Source organism: Lissotriton vulgaris, chromosome 5 (assembly GCF_964263255.1).
Source record: "Lissotriton vulgaris chromosome 5, aLisVul1.2, whole genome shotgun sequence".
NCBI lineage: Eukaryota > Metazoa > Chordata > Amphibia > Caudata > Salamandridae > Lissotriton > Lissotriton vulgaris.
This window is the reverse complement of record NC_141693.1, coordinates 92,294,759-92,322,311: the sequence shown is the minus strand read 5'-3', so window position 1 is coordinate 92,322,311 and position 27,553 is coordinate 92,294,759. Positions and strand designations below refer to the sequence as shown.

The 27,553-nt window shown below is 43.6% G+C and overlaps 1 protein-coding gene across 1 annotated transcript in view; it reads right to left on the bottom strand.

Annotated features, from left to right (window-relative positions):
• LOC147710284 (solute carrier family 2, facilitated glucose transporter member 8-like) overlaps positions 1-27,553 on the bottom strand; it is a 171,881-nt gene that overhangs the window by 112,686 nt on the left and 31,642 nt on the right. Inside the window, exons 3-4 of the mRNA XM_086919341.1 lie at positions 26,367-26,573; positions 3,103-3,202 (exon numbers count right to left, since the gene is read on the bottom strand). Coding sequence (XP_086775467.1) covers positions 3,103-3,202; positions 26,367-26,573 — 307 coding nt within the window. The remainder of the gene's footprint in view (positions 1-3,102; positions 3,203-26,366; positions 26,574-27,553) is intronic.

Below are 27,553 nucleotides of genomic sequence, written 5' to 3'. Positions count from 1 at the left end.
TAAATAAAACATTGCCCCAAAGGCACACAATACCTGGGTGTCAAAGGTCATAGGTCGACATGTTTCGCGCTTATCTCGCCCAAAAAGGGTCAGTTGCGCTTCTTCAGGACCAAGAATAGTTAAAACAAGTGAAGTGCACGTGGTACAGTGTCAAAAAATATTTAAAACTTAACACTTAACTACAGAATATGTTTAAATGCAATAGGAAATTGTGATTACTGTTCTAAAAATATATATAATTCACTTAAATTTAATATGCGTAAATTTTATGAATGTTATCATTGTAGCTACAATTTAGAACCATTAATTTCAAACAAAGGGTACTTTCTTCTTCAATTCATGAGGTTAAATAGAATTTTAAAGAAATGCAATATAAAAAGTGAAAATCAAACAGATTATCTATGAGAACAGTTCATTTGAAACAGATTCTGTACACCCACACTTTTCATCATCCTCCCTAAAATAATCCAGAGCAGGAGCTACATTTTCTCTTCACATAAATGTATAATCCTTTGAGGGTGGATGTGTCTGTGGGTTCATTATCAATTGTTATCATTTAAGTTTAAAATAGTTTTTATCTCTGTTGTTAAAAAAGCATTTTCTGTTTTATGTTTCATGTCTCACATCTAATGTCAACTGAAAAAAAACAGTTTTTTTACTTATTTGGAAAAATTAAGTACAAATGTATATTTTGAGACTTATAAGACCTCAAAAACAATAGTGATGTTTTATGAAACTCACATTTTGCTATATGGTGGCAATCCGAACTCGAACCCACACCCATACCCAGAAACCTCAGAATAATCTTCAACAGCAAACTGAACATGACAGCACAAGTAAACATTGTCATTGTACCCTGCATCTAAACCTGAACACGCTGAGGAATATCTTCCAATGGCCCCCAAGCAACACTCACAGGGTAGTCGCCAGCAAGTTGGAGTATGGGAACTTCATCTACGCTGGATCACCAAGAAACTTAGTAGAAGACTACAAACCACCCAGAACTCAGTAATACTAAGCAAGGGGTTTTTTAGAAAATTAGGACTAAGGGGGCGCACTGCCTGGGTTAAAACGTTACGAGGTGTGTGAGGAGCAAGAGTGTCGTTGTGTAGTGCGTAAAGAGCAGACGGCAAAACACCCTTAACCGTCTAACAAGTAAAGAGACAAGACAATTTAACAAAAAATAAGCTCTCGCAACTACATGTGTGTACATCCAAACAAGGTACAATGACCAACAGTAAAAAGGAAACGCAGAAGCAGGTTCTTTGGTGTAATTCTTCTTGTTACAGCAAGATGTTTAATTTTCTCCAGACTTAAGAATGATATCAATCGCCGACACGTGTTTCGTCGTGTACGGTTGAGTCAACACGACTCTTCAGGGCTTCCACTCCCAATCCACTGTGTGGTTGGAGTAAGTCTGGGTCTTTATAAGCTCAGTTTCAAGCAATGGGTATAGACGATGCTGGTTGAGAAAGTGATCGGTAGCAGTATAGGGATAGAGTTATCGTATCCCATTGGTAATCTTGGATAGATAGTATAGCGCTGTGTCTCGCTGTGCTGTCAGGCGGGGAGCCGGGAGGGGATTCTTACTTTGCGCCGAAATGAGGAAACGAGTATGTATCCTCTGCGGTGGTGTGCTGTTTAAATCTGGAGGCCAACTGCTTTCTCCTTGCCAGTATTTCCATTTGTCAGGAGCTCCTTTCCCCTCCTCTGCCTGTGTGTTCTGGTGACGCATTAGAACCTAGCGCGTCACCAGAACACACAGCCAAGATTACCAATGGGATACGATAACTCTATCCCTATACTGCTACCGATCACTTTCTCAACCAGCATCGTCTGTTCATGAACACACAGAATACCCATTGCTTGAAACTGAGCTTATAAAGACCCAGACTTACTCCAACCACACAGTGGATTGGGAGTGGAAGCCCTGAAGAGTCGTGTTGACTCAACCGTACACGACGAAACACGTGTCGGCGATTGATATCATTCTTAAGTCTGGAGAAAATTAAACATCTTGCTGTAACAAGAAGAATTACACCAAAGAACCTGCTTCTGCGTTTCCTTTTTACAGTTGGTCATTGTACCTTGTTTGGATGTACACCCAGAACTCAGTGGCCAGACTCATCCTCAACCTCTCACACAGAACTCACATTCGACAACTCCTCAGGGAGCTCCCAATGCACAAACATGCTGATGTCATTCTCCTCACACACACATTCAAGGTACTACACAACACCTACCTGAACAATCCCATCTCCTTCCACCAACCACCAAGACACCTCCACTCCACAGGACTCTACACGCACACATCCCGCGCACACACACCCAGATCAGGAGGTGTTCTCTTAAATCGCTTCTAAAGCATAAAACAAGCTGCTACTCAACATCAGAGCCTCCTCCACTCTTCTTGAATTCTGCAAAAATCTGAAGACCTGGATATTCTGTCAACCAACCTACAAGAGACAGGGCTAGGCACACACCTGCTCAGCACCAGGATACACCTGTGGGTGATAGTGCACTTTCACAAATACACATAATATAACATGAGATAACATACAAACCTGCAGACTATTCTGAAGTAGGAGATTGACTCAGGTTTAGAAATGAGATGTAGAAGTGAAGAAAAAGAGAACTTTCACAGAAGAACAGGAAGCGCAAGTGACATTCAATTAGATGTCCTTTGCGGATTGAAATGTGTAGAATTTCAAAATGATATAGATAAGACTATTAAGCTAGTGGAATTACAGTGAGGAATCATAAAGAGTTGGGGTGAATAGTATGAAGAGATTATGAATAAGACATATGGTTACAGAGAGGGTAGGTTTAATAATGATGAAGGTAGATAATTTTGAGGTGAAGACAACTGTCTTCGGGTACAGAATGCGACTAGGAGTTTGAGTGTGAAATTACAATTGAGGATTCGAGAGATCCTCTCAGAACTACAAACTAGATAGGCAGGATCCACTCCTGATACAGAACAGTAGAATGTTTATTACATGGTGCAACCAGAAACTCAATAGTAGGCAAGTAATAGCATGTTATTGTCACTCCGTGTAGTATTTTTGTGAAAGAAGTAATGTTGAAGGAATTACCAAATACCTGCTGAATATACGCAAAATATACCCATCGCTACCATCATGTGGGTGCATGAGATGAGAATTCTTTTTCTTCGCCTGTGTGATATTTCAGCTAGATAGATCTAAAAATAAACAAGGAAGAGAAAAAAAAGGTTTTAGTTAAGTACCTTGTCGACATATTGAACAAACTGACTTTCCAGCCATTTAATTGCCATTACTATTTTAAAAATAGTTATGGGTCAACAAATCGCACTTTAGTTGAATCTGTAACAGGCTGATAGAGTAAAACAAATACAAATATCTAGAAAATAGCAAACTATATGTAGGCATGGGCAGAACTCACTGAGCAGAAAATATGCATGTCAAGCTGCTTGCCCAGCAATTCAGTGCCAGCAGTAGTGCGAGCAGTACTGAAAAATCAACACAAACGGCACCGTGTGGCGCACATGATTGCGCGGCCATTCAAGTTGATTTTGCTGCTGCTCAGTAGAAAATCTACTTGAGCTGCAGCAAAGCTATTTGAGAAAAATCCCTCTGACCGCGAGCGCCCACTTTAGAAATTTGCACTAGAGGAGGCTAAATCTCACCCGCGCGGTCATTTCTGAAGCCTTGCAGGGAAAAAACTCCACCACACATCGATTGGCTGAATTTAGCTGCAACTCTGCGTTTACAGAGTAACACGTATTCACCAAATTCCACAGGTGGAATGAAATGTTCCCACCACCCCAAACTATATGAATCATATAGCTATGATTGTTAGAATAATAGCCACTAAGGTTATTGTGTGCATCATCTTTGGGAGTATCGAATTAGAGCAGTCCAAGGCCTATTCAAGAAGGTGGTGAGGGTTAATAACCCCAGCTCACCTGTAGGCAAAAGTAAGAGTCAACAAATGATTGAACAATCAGTGTTTTTTCTCTTAAAATAGGAAAGGTACTTTATTGGACACATGTGAAGGATGTGACTTCTTCACAAGTAATGAGTCTGCAATTGAATTGTTACTGAGAAGCAAATACCACACACAGACACTAACACACACACACACACACATGCACTAACACACACATACAGACGCACTCGCATACACACACACACTACTATTTATTATGTATTAAATTACAAATATATATTCAGGTAGCTGGATATACCTTTGGTGACACCCCATATCACGTTACACCTTTATGCCATCCTGATGCACAATACCACCCCACTTATACAAGATCAACATCACAATACAAAGGTTTTAATTGGGAAAAAAACAGGCATACTCGCTTTCTAGAGTCACCACATTAATAGAAGTTGCCATTATAAATCAATTGAAGTAAATAAAAGCAGGATAAATATGTATGGAAAACATGACATTCTCCTCATCAATGTTTTAATAAAGCATTATAGATAAACGCATGTGTTTCATTTACACTTATTAGAATGCTACTGCAGTCATAAGACCAGCTACAAGGGGTTTCTGCACCCGAGAGCCCAAGATTAAAAACTCCAGCTCCAGGAGTGCTTTAGAATCCAGGCAAACTGCTCCCATGGTCAGGGATGCAATGCCCGGGGAAAGCTAGGGTTAGTTTTTTAAAAACCTTTTTTGGGGGGCTGGTCTCCCTTCATACCACACAACTAGACTGGAGCAGCAATGATGTACATTTAAGTATACCCATGGTACATCATGGGGCACTCCAGGCCTAGCAGTATGCATATTCAGCAAGCAGCTTTTTGCTAGCCATTTCATTTGTTTTTGGGTGCCCCAGACCCTCCCATGCAACCCACAGCCTTAGCAGTCATTTGGTGAAGTGGGGGATCATCAAGCCCCAGCTAGCTCCCCATGCCGTCCAGGAACCTGCATTCTCTTTGTGTGCCTGCATACCCTGCTACCAGTGGGCAAGGGCACTAATCGTTGTTCTTCCCATAGACCCCATTTCCTCAGGGGGTGTAATGAGGCCAGTGGCACTCGCCCTGGTGGGACCTGTCCTAATCCTGGGGATCCACTGGAGTCAAAGTCCCAAAGTCCATCATTGCAGGGCATCGGGTGGCTTCTCCTTCCAGCTGGGCATACTTCATTGTCATTTTCAGGTTCAGTGTCTTTCCAACTTCTGGCTTTTAAGTGGGGGTGGAAAGTTGTAGAATCCAGGTACCCCTGGCCAATCCTTAGGTGCCTTGACTAAACCCTCCTGCACAGTATTTTGGGACTACACGAAGGGGTGACTTCAAGTTGTCGATGGAGCTTCCCTAAGAGCTTCAGGTTTGTTTGTCCATAGATGAAAAAGCTGCCAGATCCCTTCCCAGTAAAATTAAAATAGTGAGCCTCTCCTGTGTGGACTCCAGTGTCTGGTCCTCCTCCTTTGTTCCAGTGGTCCAGGACTGTCCCATCCCAGGTGCAGTGTCGAAAACAAATTATTAGGTGCAGATATCCTCCCCACCCTTTCCTTTGACAGGAACTGGAACAAATCCAGTGTGTTGCTCTATTGACCTTTGAATCCTCCACTGAGCAAAGTAATGAACTTGGTCCAGTGGTGGAGACAATGCCTAGAACCAGATTCTGAGCTGAGCCAGGGAAATAAGACACATTTTAAAGTGTCATATAGATTGCAGATAGAATGTAAGGGACTTTGCAACTACACTTGGGATGCATTTATACCCCTGGAATGGTACCTCGCTGAACCCCTTAAGCCTAAGTGTAGTGAAACTGTATTTTAGTGAATATTTCACCTAAAAAGTTGAATACCTAAGCACCAAGAGGCAGAAGTGTGGCGCAGCGGCCAGGGCGGCTGACTCCAGAGCATGGGGCTCAAGGTTCGATCACTGGCAACAGCTCAGCACCGCACCTTGAGACTCTGGGCCATAGCTTGCTTAATCTCCCTGACAGCCCACCAGTGCCTTGAGACCCTTACGGGTGATTAGTTTGCACTTTACAAATACCGGGTTACTTACCAAAATCCTATGCTATGAACAACCTTATAAGGCCTATCCCAGGTCAGTACCAATCCCTTAAGAGTTCCTTCTGTGACAGGTTACAGGTGCACAGATCCCAGGTTGAGTACGGTGGTAGTCCCACACACACAGTCCACAAATGTGCACACATGTAACTAGGCCACTGTCTCTTACCCTAGCGGCACAGCAGTGGCCTTATCTTAAAAGTGAGACCCTGTTGGTTAGCAATCTTAGTCCAATTACTATGAAATTACTGTGATTGAGACTCAGGTGGTGAAACTCATAATAACAGCTCTAAAAACTGGTAGTCAAATGCAAATAATCTTGGAGGATTAAATCAGTGGAACCCATTTGCTGATAAATCTGTCTGAAATATAGAAATTATTATAGAATTTGTTCCAAATGTGGGCAGATCTGGGAATCAAATGCTGTTACAGAATGTTTGCATGGAGACAGAATTTTGCAAATTAGACCTTTTTTGGGGGTTAAATCCCCATTCTTGGAGAGATTTGCAACTACAAATCTTCAGTCTTCATTTGTATAAGTTACTTTTATGTATATCTATACCATAGGAGCCATAGGGGAGCTGTGACCTAAATTTCACCATTTAAAAAAAACTAGATTTGTTACCTTCATTCCTAATCTGGACACCTGCAGACTTTGTCAGCTCCTGATTGTCCAAACATGAAAGACATTTTTCTCTCTCATGGCTGTGTTGGACAAGCGGTCTTTGAACAAGGGCACTGTATGCTGCTGTTAAATTGTTACGCCTTAGGCACATGGCACGTCCCCAGCCACATAACAACAGGAGTGGTAGAAAATGTGCATTTCAGATGAGTGGAAATTACACTCTTTCCCACACAAGTTTTACAATTGCTTCTACACTCTTACTTCCAGTAAGTACTTGGCTATCAAGGACAGATATAAGTTTTGGCTCTGACAGGTCAGTCCAACTTTGTGTTTAGAAGGGAGCGATTGAGAATTTGAGTGTCCTGGTCCATTTTCACCACTATGATCCTGATACCCATATGCTGTAGACAACAAAAAATATTTTTAAGCATTATCGAAAAACTCCACAAAACAATCAATGAAAAAATGTACATTAAAGGTCATGATGGCGGAGATCAGCCTAAACCTTAACAACTACTGACACTGATCATTTATCATTTTTGAACCTAGATTTGTAGAGCTCAACTAATCTCTTGTGAAGGTATCCAATTGCTAGGTTCTTGCTGGGATCAGTCGAAGAGTCAGGTTTTGAATCCTTTTCTGAATTCAGGGAGAAAGGATGATGGTCAGAAGTGCAGGGGGAGTTCGTTCGCTCCAGGTCTTGGCGGCAAGGTATGAGAAGGAACGTCCTTCACTGTTGCTTGGATGTATGACGTTATAACGCATACCATTACAACTACCTACCATTACAACGCGACCATTACAACGCATACCATTACAACGCATAGCGCTTAGAGGTGCTGGATAGTGGTAAGTATAATTTACTATTCCAACTCCAGTCCCCGTGGACACTAGGGAAGGTGTTGGATAGTAAATTAAACTTATTCCCTATCCTAGAGCGCCCCCCAGCGCAATGCGTTGTAATGGTATGCGTTGTAAAAGTTGCGTTGTAATGGTAGGTAGTTGTAAAAGTTGCGTTGTAACAGGTGTATACCCTGTTGCTTCAGCGATGCTGGGAGTGTGAGCCAGGGCAATGGAGGAGAAGCACAAGAGTCTGGAGGGCTGGTGGACGTTCAGGCGTTGGTTGATGTATGCTGGTCCTTGGTCATGGAGGGCCTTGAAGCCATTTGTAAACATCTTGAATTGCCATCTTTTCTGGATGGGGAGCCAGTGGAGGTTCCTGAGTTGGGAGGGGGGTGATGTTGGTCCTTTTGGGGAGGTCGAGGATGAGTCTGGCGGCTGAGTTCTGTATCATCTGTATTCACTTCAGGAGTTTGGTGGTGAATTCTGCATAGATTACATTGCCGGAGTCCAGTCAGCTGGTGAGTAGGCTGGTGACTAGACCTTGAGTGACGGCTTTCCTGGTGTTGACGGTGACCCATCTGAAGATCTTTTGGAGAATGCAGAGGGTGTGGAAGCAGGCAGAGGAGACTGCGTTGATATCCTATTTCATGGTGAGTGTGCTGTCCAGGATAATGTCGAGGTTGCAGGCGTGATTTGTCAGTGTGGGTTGGGGTCCAAGTTCGGAGGACAGCTAGGTGTCGTTCCATGGGGAAGTGTTGTTCCCAAAAATCAGCATATCCGTGTTGAGCTTCAGGCAGTTGGTCTTCATCCAATCGGCGACGCTCGTCATGCAGTTATGGAAGTTGGTCTTGGTGGTGGAGGGGCCTTCTCTAAGCAAGAGTATGAGCTGGTTATCATCTGCATAGAATATGATGTTGAGGCCGTGTATTCTGACGATGTTGGCCAGGGGCATCACGTACATGTTGAACAGTTTAGGGCTGAGGGATGAACCTTGTGGGTGCTCTTGGGTTCCCAAGTGAACGGGGGTAGGTGGATCTTTTGGGTTCATCCTGTGAGGAAGGATGCAATCCATTTGAGGGCATTTCCATGGTGGAGTTTTTTGATGAGGGTTTGGTGGGATACGGTGTTGAATGTTGCTGAGTGGTCAAGGAGGATCAGGGTCGCTATCTTCCTGTGGCTGAGGAGGGACCTGATGTCGTCAGTGGCGACAACCAGGGCAGTCTCGGTGCTGTGGCTGGTGTGGAAGTTGGTTTGGGAGGTGACCAGCAGATTGTTGCTCTCCAGGTGTTCAGTGAGTTGGCAGTTCATGGCCTTCTGAAGGACTTTGGCGGGGAAGGAGAAGAAAGAAATAGGGCAGTAGTTCTTGAGTTTGCTGGCGTTGGCAGAGGGTTTCTTGAAGAGGGATCTGACCTCTGCATGTTTTCATTGATCAGGGAAGGTGGCTCTGGTGATGAATGCATTGAGGATGGTTGTGAGTTCACAGCTGATTTCTTTGCTCTTGAGGGTGAGCGGATGGTTGTGGGTGGCATCAGTTGGCGGAAGGAGGCTGTAGAGGTCGGTGGGTTGGAGGTTCTAAGTTGCTGTAGATGGTGGGTATCTTGTTGTGGAAGTAGTCAGCAAGGTGTTGCAAAGTTCCTTGGAAGGGGGGATGGTGTTTTTGTTGGTTGAAGGGCAGGCGAACTCTCTGCTACTGTATTTAGAGCTGGCTCCAATGCCATCCGTCAGCTTCCATCTTTTCATGTCTTTCAGGCGTTGATGGTATTTTTTGATGGGTGACTTGAAAGTGGCTGTCTGTGGGATCTTTGCTGATGAACCATCATTCTAGGCATTTGCAGTCACCTTTCATGGTCCTGAGTTATGATATATACTAGCTGGTTTGTTTGGTGGATCTCTTAGTCTTAGCAGCTTGATAGGGGAGACTCTGTTGGTGCAGTTGGTGATCCGTGCAAAGAAGTTCTCAACAGCCTATTCCAGTTTTGTTGTGGAGTTGGGATGGGTAGGTTTGTTGGCGTTTGTCCAATGGATCTTGTCTCTTCCAGCTGTGGTGAGAGGAGCTGGAAGGCTTGGTGGTGGTGTTGAGGATTCTTTGATGGTGAAGTGGATGATGGTGTGGTAGGTCCAGGTAACCTCAGTGACGGGACTGTACTAAGATTCTGTCACTGGTGGTGAAGATCGGGTCAAGCATGTGTCCTGCACTGTGTGTGGGGTTGTTGACTAGATGGGTGAGGCGATGTTTCCCAAGCTTTCAAGGAGGGTTCCAACTGACATTGTAATCGGTCCCATAGTTTAAAAATAAAAAAGAGTCAAATGTGAAATGCAGCAACACTTTCAACTTCTCACGTATGGAACTAAAACATAGTAAATGGGCTACCAGGCAGTCCTGCAGCGCTATCGTTAAAATCAAACTTTAAAACGGGAAATCTATTTCATTTTAACATTGATTGCACAATCCGCACAGTGAGTTCATTAAAGGTGGGCCATGAAACAGCAAGGATCAATTGAGTGATGGTCAAATTTGCAAGTCACATCAACCTGTATGTTTTACAAATGACAAGGACATAAAAGTTATTTAATTACCTAGGGAATGCAGCAGTTTATGTTGGTAAAAACCTACCAGTGATTCAAAAGAACACTTTGGAAACTTCAGCTAGAAATTCTTATGATACTGAACACATTTATAAAACTATAATCCTCTTAGAAAGTTACATGTTTTGTATAAATGTCACAAGGATGAGTTGCTTAAATGTTCTTAAACTGTCCCTTTCTACAAACAATTTAGCCAGAAAGCTGTCTTGGAAGTTTCCTGCTATGGCACACTAGACTGGGCATAAACATCTTGTGGTATGTGAGAGATAGCTGGGCTTTCCCTCTCAGTGGAACACAAATGACTTTGATTAAAGAACTTGACAGGGATAAGTCAGTACAGATCTTTTTTAGCACACACCCGGAAAAACACCACATGCCAGAAAATGTAATAATTCAATATATAAAGCACTGGTCAAGTGATCCTTGCAATACTCTAATTTCACCCTATTTGGAAACTTTAACTTACACGCGGATATTGTCACAGATCAGATTGCCTAAAAACTATTAGAGAAGTTAGCATCGCTGAACCTTTCTTAACCACATGCGCGCTGCTCTTATTCTGCTTGTATGCTGACTTTTTAAAAAACGCACTTTACATGACGAGCTGGGCTCGTCATCAGTGTTTGAGGAGGCTACACCATGACGAGCCCAGCTCGTCATCAGCCTCGAAGGGGTTAAGGGATCTCCTCCCCCAGTCATCAGGTGCACACTTTCGATCTTATATTCTCTAATAGCATATTACTAATAGAGGACCCAATTGCATTCTGATCCCTTTTTCCTGGTTCAATGTAGACAATTCTTACAAAGAATTATCCTATGAATTGTCCAGATTTCAGACCTGGAGTGAAATCAAGCTTCCAGAGGTAGAGCTCAGGCTTACCAGCTCAGGGTCAAAGCTTTGTGTTGATAATGTGAGAGATGTACATGTTGATTGTTTGATTGATTTTGTGATTTATTGAGCGCTCGAATGCCCAAGGGCGTCTTGGCGCTGTAAGAGACCAACTGCCTGACAGTAGACGTAGTGCCTTTCTGAATTAATACGAGAACAGCCAGGTTTTCAGGTTTTTGCGGAAGGACCATAAGGAGGGGTTATTTTTTAGTTCTGCAGGGAGCATGTTCCAGGTTTTTGCCGTATTACCTATGAAACTTCTACCCCCACCCCCCACCCTCCCCCCCCCCCACCTCAGCTGTTTGAATCTGGGAGTTACCAGGAGTTTAGCACTACTGGATCTTAACATCCTGGTTGGTTCATATGGTTTTAGGTTGCTTTTTAAGAACAGGGGCCTGAGCCGTGAAATGATTTGTACTCTAGGCACGCTGATTTAAGCTCAATTCTTTTCCCCACCGTGAGCCAGTGCAGGCCTTGCAGTTTAGATGCTACGGAAGCAAACTTGGGTATATCCAGAACCAGCCTTGCCGCGGCGTTCTGGAGGCGCTGGAGTTTGAGTAACAGTTGTTTCTGTAACCCCACATAAAGAGCATTGCCATAATCCAGTTTTGACAGAGCCAACAGAGTAACCAAGGTTTTGGCGGTGTCCTGTGGGATGTAGGGCAGCAGCTTTCTAATGAGTTTAAGCGTATACCATACTGATGAAGGCAGGTTATTTATTTGTGCCGCAAAGGTGAGTTTGGAGTCAAATATGAACCCAAGATTCCTCACTTTATCCACCGGCGTTGGACACCTTCCTAGGCTGTCCGGCCACCAGAGATTGGACCAGATGTCCGTGTTGGCCCCCAATAACATGACCTCCGATTTGTCCCCGTTAAGTTTTAAACAATTGTCCTGCATCCAATTGCTAACCTGCTCCATACAGCGCCTAAAACTAGTCGCGGTCTCCACGGAGTTGTTGGAAATGGCCACCACAATTTGGGTATCGTCCGCGTAGGACAAAGGAATGAACCCACAGTTCCTGGTGATTTTGGCAAGTGGCGCAGCGTAGAGATTAAAAAGGGACGGGCTCAATGAAGAGCCCTGGGGGACCCCCCAGGCAAGTCAAAGGCCCTTGATGAAAATTCCCCCAGCTCCACAGAGAAGGTTCTATTTTCCAGGAAAGAGGCCAGTAAATTGGTAGCCGAGGCATGACGACCTAGCGCGTTTAGCCTTTTTATGAGTATCTCATGGTTAACGGTGTTGAAGGCCGCCGACAAATTTAACAATATAAGGGCGGCCTTCCCACCTGCATCCAGAATCTTCCTGAGTTCCTCAGCCGCCATTACCAAGGCAGTCTCAGTCCCATGCTCCTCTCGGAATCCATGTTGGGATTGATCTAGGGCCTGCGTCTTCCTGACCTGCCCAGCTAGTTGGGAATTCATAAGTTCCTCCAGAATCTTGGCCATGAAAAGGGATCCTTGAGATTGGCCGGAAATTGGCTGGAATTGAGGGATCCAGACTGGGTTTTTTAAGCAATGGAAGGACCGAGGCTACCTTCCACGCTTTAGGAAAACAACTGGATTCAATTATATTGCTGTACAGGGGCTGGAGTTGGGCGCTAAGTAGATCTGGGACCATGTGTAGGACCTTGGGTGGACAAGGGTCCATTGGCCCCCCGGATTTAGTAGACAAGATCAGTTGTCTTATTTCTTCCATCGAGGGAACTGTGAACCTAATTTTTGGCGCGGGGGCTGGGGTGCTGCTCTGCAATGGGAGGTCAGAAATACTAGTGCTCCCCGCATGAGGCTCAGTGTGCCTTTGTGGGAAGGACTCGTATATCAACTGCACCTTATCCGTAAAGAACTGACCTAATTTATTGCAGAGTTCCGTACTTCCCTTGACCTGTTTGGGCGCGGGTTTGGTGAATTTTTTAACCGTATTGAACAGTTCTTTATTCGAGTTTTTAGCCTCATTAATTTTCTTTATAAAAAATGCTGATTTGCCTTCCCTAATCAGTTTTTTTATATGTGGCAAGTGTTTTACCATATTCTGCTTTCTCATTTGTCCCGTAATTGGCCCTCCATCTTCCCTCTGCCCGCCTGCAGGACTGTTTCTGTAGTCTAAGCTTATCTGAGAACCAGGGTTCCGAATGTTTGCTTCTATTCTGTTTTTTAGATTTAATTGGGGCAAGTACCAGCACTGCAGTTTTAATCCAGTTCTCCACTTGGCGTGACGCTGTGTCGCGGTCTTTGTCCAAAACTAGTGTGGTGGAACCTAGCTGAGCATGCAGTTCTGCAATGTCGATCTTGTCCCAGTCCTGGTAAGGGTGGTCCTTTCCCTAGGTGCCCTAACTTTTTTAGCTACGACCAAATTGAATGAAAAATAAATAACTTTATGATCCGACCAGGGGACCTCCAGAATTTCCCCAATCCTGATATCAGGATTCGAGGAGAATATTCCGTCCAGAGTATGCCCGCGGAATGCGTTCCCGGCTTAACTAATTGGACCAGACCACAACTGGTCATTGCCTCTAGTAGGGCGCTCGTGCTGCTGTCCTCTTCCTTTTCCAAGTGGATATTAAAATCCCCCAATATCGTAAAGTCTGTCATAGATAGACTGGACTCCAAGGTTGGCCCCAATAATTGCGCCACATGCACCTTTGCCTTAGGCGACCTATATAAAAGTAGGCCGGAAAAAAGTGTAGTTGTCCGTAATACGAATTTTGAAAGAAAGAGTTTCACAGTCTGTGGATTTCAAACTCTCAAAACCCTGCACATGTAGAGGATCTTTACTAATGATGGCTAGTCCTCCTCCCCGTTTCCCAATTCTATCAGAGCGAAGGAGAGAGTAACCCGCCGGTACTGCAAACGCAAGATCAATGTACGACGAGCTCTCTGCCCAGGTTTCAGTCACAAACAGCAACTCCACGTTATAGGTGTCAATCATGTTTGCCACTTCAATACCATGTTTCACCAGGGATCTAGCATTTACTAGCGCAGCGTTTATTAACCAGTGCCAGTCTATATCTCTATGGGCCTCGTGCCGATCTCGACAAGCTATTTGAGGACCCTTGGGCTAAGACAACTAGCCCGCTCACCCCGGTACCGCACTCGCAGCCGGAAGTGGTATTCTGACTACCTGAGCCTTCCGCCCCCGGTGACTGACAATTGGGTTCTGTCAGCTTCAAACAAATTGGCTCCCTTGAGAAGGTATGCCAAGAACAAATGCTGTAAGAAACTCCACAGAATCTGGATGAGATTTTATTTGTCAGCTGACAAGGCTGACTGCTAAGAGGCACTCAGAAAATATCATCCTGCTATTAAGTCAGCTCAAGCGTCTTATTTCAAGGGAAATTTCTCTAATGCCTCAAGCAGATCTCACAAAATGTCTTAAATTGCAAAGAATTTCTTGAATCCCAGGACTGGCACTCAGCCCATCACTGCCTCTTCTGAGCTTTGAAACAAGCTATAGAGAAAATCTACAAAATTGAGACCAACCTCCAGGCAGCCATTGTCACTTCAGTATCTGAGATTAGTCTGCCAGGCCCAGTTCGGGCAGCAGTATGCGAACTCTTGCAATTTATATCGATTGCATTATAAGAGTCTGAAAAAAAGCAATTTTAAGCTACAATTCAGGGGCTTCAGCAGATTTGTGCCCCCCGAAATTAGCATAGTCTACCAATGCTTTTAACCATCTTTTTAAACCTCTTTATGGACAGCACTTGTCTTTGTGCGCGGCTAGTTGGAAACAAGCAAATGTGATCCTTCTGTTAATAACACCTACGGCAGGCCTGAGAGATGGAGAATTTTCAGCTAATTTCACTTCTACTGGCCGCTTCTGAAATGCTGAAAAAGCTGATCAATTTTCAACTATCAGAGTATCTGGAGCAATTCAGGTTTCTGCACCTATTTCAGTTGGGTTTCCAACCTCCAGCATAGCACTGAAACAGCACTCCTGGAGGTGGTTGATTCCATGAAGCTGATTTTTTTTTTTTTAAAACAAACTTTATTAGACATTTCTCTAGTAATTGTATACATCATATATTTTCGGCTTTTCAGGCTTAGCTGGTATACATTTCTTACAAGATATCTATGGTTGTGTCTGGTACATTAATATACCTCACCATTAACATATTCCTATGCAGCTTTACGTACATCATTTGTTTAAAACAATCATCCTGCTCAGCTCATATACTAATCTTACACAAGAAGCAGCTTTGATAGTCCTTCACATGCACATGGAGTCCTTCTGTCTTATGTACCAACAATACCTAACTACTCAACCCCCGTACCACCCCTATCCCACCCTCTAGGCGTGCCTTGCTGTGTTGTGCCTCAGTTGAACTTGACCCTTTTATGGTTCCACTCAGTATGTATAGTAAACAAGTGTTGTACTCAGCTTGTCCTGGTCCATTGTGTTCGTGAATTTGATTAGTGGCTTTCTCCTTCTTCTATGATTTCTTCCCTCTCCTCTTCTTCGGTGCCAGTGTTTAGGCTCCCCAGTATAGCCACCAGTGCTTCCCACGCCGAGGCTTTATCTAAGGATCCCTTACCACGTTGGGCCTCATTCAATCTCACCGCTCCCTCATACATCACCCATTTTTTAAATTCCTTCTTCCGCCTGTCTGCTCTGGGCCCTCCTTCCGCTTTCCAATTACCAGTAATCTCCCTTTTGGCCAGCAGGAAAGCCAGATCCTGGAACTTACTGGTTATTTTGGTCTTGGATGTGTGAGGAAACCAATGGAGAAGACAGTGATCGGGCATCACTTGCACCTCTCTCTCAGTTATCTTTGCCAGTAACCGGGTGACTTCTCTCCAAATGCCCTCTATCTAGGGGCAGTCCCAGAACATGTGTAAGAAAGCAGCATTAACTTTCCTGCAACACGGGCACTGCGCTGTGTCACAAACTGCTGGTTGATGCATGCAGGTGTGAGGTACGCTCTATGTAGTAAGTAGAAATGTATTAATTGAAACATGGCATTTCTAGAGACTCTTGTCGCCCTTTCTACTAGTGTATCCCATGCTTTCTCCACTATATCCTTTCCCAAATATACTTCCCACTTCTCTCGAAGCTTATTCAGTCTATACAGGCAAGTAACTGCTTTAAAGGTTCCAGCTGCCATCACCATGTATTGGCAACCTTCAGACTTTTGTGATTCCGAGAAGCCCCCTCCCCAGTGTTTACATATTGCCTTCGTGAATGCATTATAAATCAAAAAATGACCTAGCAGTATTTCATATCTCTCCCTGAATTTGTTAAATGGTAGCAGGGATCCGTCCTCATATAATAAGCCAACTGTGAACACCCCAGAGTCTGCCCAAGTTTCCAGTCCTCTCCAATCTCCTTCATGCGGAAGTGCCACGCAAATGCTCAGTGGAATCTCCGGGGCGTATGTTTTTTTTTATTTTAGCTTTCTGGTGGCTCCCGGCCCAACATCTACGAATTACTTTAATTTCATCGGTTTCATTTCCCCTCCATGCAGGTAGTTTTGGGACTATGTTAGACAGCGTTCTCAAACTAGGAACTGTGTCATCTGCCTGGTGTGTACCTCGCACCCTCTCCGCTATCCACTTTGTGACCCACTACAACTGTGCTGTGAGGTAGTAGTATTCGAGATCTGGTAGGGCCAGCCTCCGCTGTCTTTGGTCTTGTTAATGTTGCCCATGCTACCCTGAGCCTGCCTGTTCCTCATATAAATGAGATTAATAGCAATTTCAGGTGGCAAACATTCCCGCCGGTACCCAAACTGGCAGGGTCCCAAATAGATATAGCAATCTCGGTAGTGTCACCATTTTCAACAGTGACACCCTTCCAATTACCGATAAGCGTAAAGATCCCCAGAAGGTGAAGCTCGTCTTGACTCCTCTTAGTGCTTACCCTATATCACCTTCCAGTAGATCCGCTCTGTCATGATAGATTGTAACTCCCAGGTAGGTTAGACAACTATTCGCCCATGCCACTTCCACCTCTAATTGTGGTTTCTCGCGCCCTGCTTTCGTGGGGAAGTGACATGACTTCCTCTAATTAAGTCTAACTTCTATTCCTTTCACCAGGGATGCCAACAGTGGCGGCTCGCAGAGGGAGTGCTGCGGGGTGCTGGGGCATGGCGGGGGAAGGGAGGGGAGGGGAGGGTGATGGGTAGTGGAGTTGGATGTACGACAGCCAGTAGTAAAGTAAGTAAATAAATAAATAGAACTATTTACCTTATGCTAGGTGCATCGTCGAGTTGCCATAATACCATTCTACAACCAATTACAAAAAATGAAGAGAAAACGTTTATGAGTACAATAAGACCAAAACAAGAAATATCCGATATGGGGAACCAGAGATATGAATTTTTAAAACTTTAAGTGAAAATAGTGCCAAAAAGCAAAAAGCGCCAATCTGTGGATGCAGTAGCCTGGGATTTAGGTGTGATTTGATGCCAACCGCATAGAGCTCTGGTTCAATACACCAAGTGAAATGGACCAGATGAAAAGTATGGAAGTCTAAAAGTTGTCACTTCAGAAAAGGACTTTATCACTTTTTTTTTTAAAGAAAATTGTTGAAATCTCTAAGTGTCATTGCTGAAAAGGGACTTTGGGCTTGATGAAGAGTGTTGTTACTCCATCAGGGCAACAGAGTTTTTACTTGAGTGATTTTACACTCGCCCTCACAGAGTAACCATACTTTAAATTTAGATATATATGCCTGATGCTCCAGCGGACATCTTTTACATTCCCAGGAACTGCCATCACAGCAATCCTACCAATGAATTGAAAGAGATCCTTTTGGCTTTGTAAACATGACGGAGGCGTACGGCACACTTTCAATTTCTATTTTTATTTTCAGAAAGATATCCCAAAGCAGTAATAGCTTTTAAAGGAGAAGAAAATGAAATGATGCCCTCCAGTTGCATGTAGATCTTTGAAATGTTTTTACTTTCGCTTGCCACCACATTTTGTGTGGGGGTAAGTGAAAGTAAAAACTTGCCATTTGTTCAACCACTCTATATAGAGCTGGCAGGCAAATGGCATGGCATGTCTACAGCGGAGAGGGAATATCCTTTCCGCTGAACTCTAATGCAGGCCCTTTGCCACTTTTTGAGAAGAAAAATCCTCCACCAGCGGGATACCACTAAAATTGTAGCCATTCCATGGAATCAAAGGATGGATACTTGAAGGAGATTGGTCCCGCTGGAGCTCTGACACTTTGCCAATTTTTCCCAGAAAATTGTCCCAAAGCATAATGTGACTTGCACATTTTTCCAGAGGTGCTGGGAGCTTGAGAAGAAAATATCTGGTATTCAATCAGATGCCATGGAACTGCCAGTCAGGTACTTTTTCCTGCAGGACCCCCTGATGTTCGGGATGAAGAGTTTTCAAAATGTTCCAAACTTTTTCTGGTAACCAAGCAACTACAGGAGTACACGTTTAAGGGCCCCAACACCACAGAGGAGGAAACTTGGAGACTCTCATGGTGTCAGCCAGAGGCCAACATCACAGGTCAGTCCAAATCCAGTGGCTACTGGTCAGCTGGATATTTCAATCAAAAAGACTCTTGCAGCTGGTGTGTACCTGTAGCTATACAGGAGCTCATGCAACTTACCCTGCACGTCTGCTTCTTTGTCCTGGATACAAGAAGGATCAAGTCCACATTTTCAGGGCACCTCTGAAGTCCCAGGCAGCAGGTCCACTCCTCTTCTGATCTTCTGCAGGCACAGAAAGTGGTCTAAGGAGGTGGCACCCATAAAGGTGTCACCTTGATTGTTGCAACTAGATAGTGAGTAGTGGTGACTCCTGCCTCCTCCCTAACCAATGGGTTCAAAGTTTACAGCAGCAACCCTATCCACATTTTCAGCGGTTCTTGTTTCCCTCACTGCAAACCAACCAATGGTGCCCCTTAGTCCCAAAATTGAAGATGTGGAAACGCTTCTCTCTTCATGGGGAGCCTTTGAGCCCACTAGTTGGCCAGGTTAATATGGTCAATCAACACTGGTAGGGGGTAGCTTTTCTCCACTGTGTTTGTTGCCAGTCTGACAATGGGGAAAAGATTGGGGTATTTTTTAAGTGTCACCTAATATTTGCTTGTGACAGAATATGTCCCTTTGAAGTCAATTCATTTCCTGGGCCCACCCCAATTGGTCTTCCTGCCAGGGAAAGCAAACACTGCTCCACTCCTAAGCCATTGTCTCTGCTCTGGGACCAGTTTTCACAACACTTTCACACCTAACTCAGGCCAAGTACAGGCTGGGTAGTTGTGGGAGAGCCAATGCAACGTGCTCTTCAGCAGCTTCAGGCAGGTTAAGCATAACTTTCTAGACGGTACATTTCCAATTTTTTTAATAAAGATATGACTTCACCATTTAATTTAATTTTTATTAAATATAAAAATGTGTCTTTGAATGGACTTGGTAGTTGGTACAGGGAAAAAAGTTTTTTATGTAAATATATAATCTAACTTTGGCCTTTTTTTTTTATTAGAGTTTTATATAGCGCAAACTTGACCCGAATAGTGTATCAAAGGGCTTTACATAGCACCAGTTACATTAGGACACATTCATTTTTGTTAGGCACAGGGAGAATAAGTGATTTGCCCAGAATCACAGGATGCTCAGCGTCATTGACGAGACTTGAACCCAGTTCCCTAGGTTTGAGGTTGACCGCCTTAGACGTTAGGCCAACTCCTCTCCTCACTTTTTCTTTTTATCAGTTACATCTTGACCAGCAACAATGTAGTTTTGGGCCTAGTCACTGGGAGAACATGACAATTCTACTGTCACACATGTTCCATTCTTAAATATTATGCGCCCTACCTTGTGGGTAGCAAGGTAGGGCTTACAGTCAAATTATTAAATATTTTAAATTAGGTTTTCCTACCTGTCAAAAGGGTCATTTTGACAGGTCTGGGCAGCAAGGCTTCAGTTGCTGCTGTCAGGTTTCATAGGATAGGCTTTAAACCATGTTTTCAGGCCATGTAGTGGATTCGATGCTGCAGTCAATACGTGGCATTTAAATTTCCATGCCACTGGTGTATTTCTACATCATATATTATAGGAAGGTAATATGTGCCAATCAAGTTTTAAGCCAACTTCAACTTATTTTAAGGGTCAGAGCATATACATTGGTCATTCCATTCCATTGTCCCAGTGCTGAAACTGAAGATCACTCACAGGTTAGTCCCCAAAAAAATGAAAGACCTAGCATGATCACCCAAAAAGGATTCACTTTGCAATAATATGTTTTAAAAAGTATCCAAATAAAGATAGGCTTGGCCTTCTATATTAGCAAATGCATTCCAAAGGAAGAATACTGTGGGGAATACATTAAGGACTTACTTAAGATGGTTCATAGAGATCATGGTGTTGTGCAGCATCTTGTGCAAAGCCATTTCTGTGGTCATAGACTGCCAATGAATGTCAGCCCTCTCCTTTTAAAAAATGGAAAGAAGGCCAAGGTGGCAGTTTTAATTTAACCTAGAAGATGAATAATTTTTTGTAGCATTCTCAGCTGTTAGAGATCAGTGCAAACTGTAGGCAGACAGCTTGTATCCAAACACATTGTTTTAGCACCAATGACCTACATGAGCTTGTACTCGACACATCCATTCCATTTTATCCCCAAATTGTTGCTTTGCAGGTTACATATGGGTCTACCTCCCACTGTAAGCAAGAATAAGAGATTGCTTTGAGCAATTTTCCTTAGATGCGTTACATTGTACTAGACCCCAGTGGTTGATTGTTTTTCATAAGCTTTCTGCCCATTAATAGGGGTTCCCTCGTTAGTCTATTGTTAATACTTAGTCCCAAACAGTTACATTCTCTTAACCAATCCCACTGTGTGCGCTAGAAACAACATGGATACTTTTTTGGACTTTTTCCAAAGTTAACTATTTTATTCTTGGTTGGACCTGGCCCTTTATGAAGGGTTATCCCCAAATGTTGTGCTCATCCCGCCTATTTTTCTAACTTTGTTTTTGTTGACTTTCCGATTTTGGGCACTTTACTGCTGCTGGCAGTGCAAATGTACATGGGCTCTGTGCCTAAAATGTAATGACATTTGTTTTCTCCATGATTGGCATATTTTATTTACTATTAAGTCCCTAGTATAGTGCATTACATGTGCCCAGGGCCTGTACATCAAATGCTACTACTAGTGAATCTGCAGCACTTATGCTGGTGTCCAATTGAGTAGCCCTTCAAACCTGTCTCAGGCCTGCCACAGCAGAGCCTGTGTGTGCAGTTTTGAAACTGCCAAGTTGACCTGGAAAGTTCACCTACTTGTCAGACCCAAACTTTCCATTTTATTACATGTAAGGCACCCGTAAGGCAGGCCCAAGGTTGCCCCATGGGCAGAGTGCAGTGTATTTAAAAGTTAGGACAAGCACTTTTTTGTTTTACATGTCTGGAAGTGAAAAACTGCTAAACCCATTTTTCACTACAGTAAGGCCTATCTCTCCTGTCGCTTAGCATTGGAGCTGCCTTTCAACTGAAGCACTGTCTCCAGCCCAGCGGTTGGACTTCAACGCTGTGGAATCGACGGAATGCACTCTTGACATCGACTCATCCTCAACACCGTGCCACTTTCAGGAACCGAGGCCTTGCACCCGCAATTGACAAATCACCTCCTTTGCACACCGCATCGTCTGGAAGCACCAAAGCATCAACGACCTTTCACAGCCTTCAGGAACTGATGCATCACCTGCATCCATGACGTGTCACTTCCTCTGCACACCGCATTGTCTACGATTTCCAACGCATCCAAGGTACTGTCAGGGGTCTGCGTAAATCCTTTATCCGGCCAGCGTTCCATCATGGTTGGACTGAACCTTTGGATTTGTCCTGGTAAAGTGCTACCAGATAGCCCCAGTTGGAGTCATTAACTTCTAAGCACTGCATTTTGATGTAATCTTGCAAAATTAATATCTTGACTTGTGTATTTTGGATTTCTGTCATTTTGGTCTTGTTTGACTCAGGGGTCTGGGCTTAGCCCGACTCTTTTTAACATCTTTATGACCCCTTTGGCGGTGCTGGCTGAGTCATTTGGGGCTCAGATCGTATCATACGCTGATGATACGCAGCTCCTCTTCACGTGTGGGAAGGGGGCTGAGTTCAACGAGGAGAGCATCCGTGGGTGTCTTGAGGCTGTGTTCGAATGGTTTCAGCGAAACAGTCTCAAATGTAACCCTGGAAAATCTGAGGTGCTTTTCTTCGGGTGTCAGGCTGACCCAAAGTGGCAGGATTGGTGGCCAGTGAACATGTCCCCGCCCACGTCCTCGCAGGTTGCGAAGAATCTGGGGGTCAAAATTGATAACTGCCTGTCACTTAAGTCCCAGATCCTTGGTCTGACGGGCACCTGCTTTGGTCTCCTGAAAATGTTGCGCAAGTTTCTTCCCCTGCTCCCGCTTGCGCATAGGAAAACCACTGTCCAGGCTCTCATCTGTTCTAGACTGGACTACTCAAATGTTTTGTATTTGGGTCTTCCCTATTACAGAAACTTCAGGTGGTCCAGAATTCGGCGGCTCGGGCAGTCTTTGGTCTGCCTCGTCGCGCGAGAGCCTCGGACCTTTTACATTCCCTACACTGGCTCCCTATTCACAAGCGGATTGTTTTTAAAACACTTACGCTGGCGCATAAGGCTCTCCATGCTGTGGGAGCTGAATATATTCAGAAACGCCTTGCTTTTTACAAGCCAGCTAGATCCCTAAGATCGGAATCTCTTGGTCTGGCTACGGTTCCTTCTGTTAGGAAAGCAAGGGTGGGGGGGCGTTCTTTTAAACACCTGGCTCCCAAGCTCTGGAATGCCCTCCCTCTGTCGCTTCGCGGTACCTCGAACCTGTTGGCCGTTAGAAAAGGCCTAAAGACGTGGCTCTATGGACAGTGATCTGCTGTTTCTTTTACGTTCCTCCCTCTGCCTTCTGTTAGTCTGCTGTGGGTTTGAAAGCGCCGGGACACTCCTCGGAGTAGCCGAGCGCTATATAAGACACCCATAACATTAACATTAACAAATATTGGCTATTTTTCTACACTGGTGTGGAGTACATTTGTAGTGTTTTCAATGTGTTACTATCTGTGTGTGTGCACAAATACATTACACATTGCCACTTCAGTTTAGCCTGCCTGCTCTGTGCCGAGCTGCCAGAGGGTGAACACAGGTAAACTTTTAGTGTGTACTACCCTTACCCTGACTAGAGTGGTGGTACTTGCTTGGCCAGGGTGCATAACTATGCCAACTAGAGACCCCATTTCTAACACACTTGGTATTGTTTAAGTTGGATTTACAATAGACTTCATGGCAACCAAGTAGCTGTTGCAACTCCACTGGGGTTTTACAAATAATTGGCAAATAACTATTTAGTATGCAAATAGGACAGCTCTAGGAGCAACCCCACAAAAAGTTCAGAATAAAACTAGGAAACATTAAACAACAGAGTGCCACATATTCATCCATATAGCCCAAATGCAAAATTAAGTTTCCACAAATTGAAAAAAGGCAATTCAAACCAATTAGATAGAATGAAACAGAACTTGCAAAAACCTTTCTAGTGATTGGTATAATTTGATGCAGCCACATTCGCAAAACCGTGAGCATGATTTGGTTGGTGAGGCACAATACTGTTAACAATTAGTAGTTGCAATGCAACACCACTTTTTTGGCACCAGAACTAGAAAATGACAAGACCCAGTGATTTGTTATGTGATCTAACTGCAAGACCATATCAATGACTTGAGCACAGATTGACGGACCAATCCAGAGAGTGTTTAAGTGCCTTTTTCAAGACCGCAAATTGCTTAAGGGAAATTGATGTTTTTGACTTTGGGGCATGTGTAGGTAATTTCTATTTTGAGATTCTCAAATAGCGATTTTTAAGGAATCGCTATTTGAGAATAGCAAAATGGAATGTAGGTAATAATTCTCAATTTTTGGCAAATCTCTAACATTCCTTATTTACGATTAGCAAATTGTGAATCGCAATGAAGGAATGAGTGTCCCATAGGAATGAATAGGGATACATTCTCAAATTGCGATTTTCTGTGAGAAAATCGCAATTTGAGAATCGCAATTCCAAGGGTGCCTTGGTGTCCAAAGGACACCTGTTGCACCCCTGGAATGTGCCTGTAAGTACATGTGGCGCACATACATGCCCTAAGGGCATGTCTTTGCGCCACATGGCACTTTGAATTTTTTTTTTAAATGCATTTTTAAAGGAAATCGCAAAATACCATCTTCTTGAAGTAGGTGGTATTTTGCGATTCCTTATGCCAAAATCGCAATTTTTAAGGCACCTCTACATAGCATTTAAGGAATCGCAAAATTGCGATTCCTTAAATGCTATAAGTAAAATAAGGAATCCAAATTTTTGCAATTCCTTTTTTTGCTAAGTGCCACCTACATACCAAAGGGACCTTTGCGATTCGCAAACGCCGACATTCGGCCAATTTCGGCATTTGCGAATCAAAAACGCCTACCTACATATGCCCCCATGTCCCTTAAGCTCCCAATAAACTAGTTCAATAAATGAACCACCAGACACAGAGCCTAAGGGTTTCTGTATTTCTGAACACCACATAGTTCTTTAGTGTGGCTTTTCCAGCACACTTTTCAGTGTTTGGGGAGAATTGTTTTTGTGCAGAATGCATCACACATAAAAAGAGGAAATAACGAGGAGAAAAAAGAATTGTCCTCCTATTTTCAACATCCTCCGGAAAGACTACTGATTTGACACAATCCTAGGTTTACAAACCTTTGTAAATCTGGAATTACATTAAATCCATGGGTGGATGCACAGGATCGCCACCCAGCTTGAACTGTAGCTGCATTGTATTACATTTCTTTACAAAGCCGTGCCAGGAGGCACAAATAGCCCATTGTGTGGCTTCGTACATCTTACTGAAACCTTTGCGTGGCCTTGCGTTGCTTTGTGCAGCGCAAGGGCAGCACAAAGGCTTCGTAAATCTGGACCTTAATGTGCACTATCACTGAACATCAGAGCACTAAACTCATGCAAGTATTTTTGGATATCCACATAAAATAATTTCATGAACACTTAATTGGAATGAAATGAATTCATCAATCAATCAACTAATCAATCTAAATAGTTTATTGCATTGAAAAGACCATAAAAAATTAAAACATGAAAATAGTTTGTAAAGTGATATTGTCCAAAATGGATCCAGCCCTCCAGCTCCTACACTGGGCATCGTCCCCCTTATTCGTTCTTGAGCCCTAGTGTTTGGTAATGGCGATGGCTTCTGGTTGCCAGAGATGAGGGTCCGAACAAAGACGAGCTGGACCTGTGACATGGACTCTGGAGAGGAGAGGAAAATGGATATGGATAACATACCGCTCACATGTATTTAGGAGAAAGTATTGGATGCAATTCCTGACACCTGAGAAGAATGTCTAAGTTTTATAGTTCTGGTTCAGAGAGGACCTGTCTTGGCAGATCGAGCTGGAATATTCCAACTGGAACAGGGTTGAGACTGATTTCAATATGGCTGGGTCCGCAATTAGGCGGTACGATGCGCAAAATACTGATGGACTGGGAGGTAGACCCGAGTAATTACTAGTTGCTCAAATTCATTCAAGCATTCCCACCATCACTTTTGTGTATAAATACTCAGATTTGTAGAGTGCAGCTTATCGCCCACGAGGGTATCCAGGCGCTATCCATGTGCATGGGGAGATCAAGCGATTTGCCCAGAATCACAGGATGTTGAGTCAAAGCCGAGACTTGAACTTGGATCCCCAGCTCCAAAGTCAGCTGCTCAGGCAGTTACGCCACATCCTCTCCCTTAAGTTTCATAGGCAGCATGTCTGGACTGAGAGCAGGATACACATAAACAACGTTGAGATGTTCTGCAGAAGTAAGAGTGCTACATTCATCCGCAGTCATATCACACAGTGTCTGAGCCAACCCTGTCATTGTCTGCTATGGCTGGCAATGCACATATAGATAAATTGGTAACGCCATTTACAATGATAGAAAAATTGAGTATTATCTACTAGTATGTAGCATCCCTCGGTGAGAAAGAACTCTGTTCTGCATAGTATGTTCAAATAATTATTTACATTTATTTTACAACATAGAACACATTATTTAACAACCACTTGGCAGCTTGCCCGTATAACCTATAGTAGGAAAAAGGTGGCAACTTTATTCAAAGCATTTCAAACTGTAAAGCACAAGGTGACTATCGCAGCTTCAACTGCTACATAGCTGTAATGTAAACATCTGTATTATGCCAGGTAGTATGGAACTCATTAATGCTGTCAGCAGAGAGCAGCAGCTGCCTGTAACCAAACGCTTTTTAGAAATGGCCATCCTGGTCTGATTCCGATATACAATGGCGCGCATTAGACTTCTGTATCTAAGCTCATGATAACTAAACATTAGACTTTGATTAGGGAGTAGAGTAGACAGATTGAATGGATGGTACTTACAGGAACAACAAGGTAAGCCATTCCAGTGGCCACTCCTGTCAGAAGTCGCCCGAAGCAGAGTACCCAGACAGTTGGGGATGCAATGATGACTGTGTAGCCAAATAGAAAAGGCAGGGTGCAGAGGACCAGACACAGCTTTCGACCAATCAGGTTAATGAGCCACATGCATAACGATACTCCAATAACAGCTCCAATAGGGAGGATGGACTGCAATAAAATACAAGAGAACATAAAGCACAACAGTATGTGTGGTAAGACTCATCTGCGACTACATTGTGGTGTCTGTGATGCTCAAAGAAAGTAGGTGGCTGCGGCACATGCAGGTAAAAGCGGTGGGCGGAGAGAAAATACATTTTTTATTTAATTTCCCCTTGAGGTCGTCTGTCAAAAGTTTCCCCCTCCCGGCCCCATTGCTCTTACGTACATGGGCCACTGCTGAAAGTAGGTGACTTTATCAGGATGAATGGCCTGAATTTAAGGTTGGCTGGTGGACTTCCATTCCTCAAAGCGGCAGAGGTCACATCCTCCACCACCCAGGGTTGGCTACTGTTAGAAATGGGATCTCTGGTTGGCTGAGACTTGTGCCAAAGCCAGGCAGAAACCACCACTCTAGTTAGGGCAAGGAAGTTACACTCCAAAGATAACCCCTGCTCACCACCTTGGCAACGTGACACGAGCAGTAAGGCTGATCCCGGAGGCAATGTGTAAAGCGTTTTCGCGCGCACCCAGCAATAACACTCAAGGCCCACCACAAAGGAAACGCCACACAAGGTTATATATAAAAATATCTCAAACAAATGAGAGGGGCTCTCTTTCGACCAAAAGGGAATGGAGCACCAGGTTACTATATGTAAAAAAATAGAATTTTTCCCTTATGGTTTTATATGTATCAAGAAACACACTCAACATTCAAGTATTCACCCATTCAATATTTGAAACAACCTCAATCTATAGTGAAACATTTGCAAAGGAAAAAATATATATACCACAAATAATTATATAAAAAACTGACTGTTTATTACGAAATTAAAAAACATTCCACTGAATGTACTATAAATACCCATATCTAAAAAAACTTTTATATAAAAGAGATGGAGAGTTCATACAACTACATTGGAGAAGAGCAAACAAAGACAATCAAATCTGTCTTATAGCTGTTTCTAGATTTCTTTGGTGCAACATTGAGT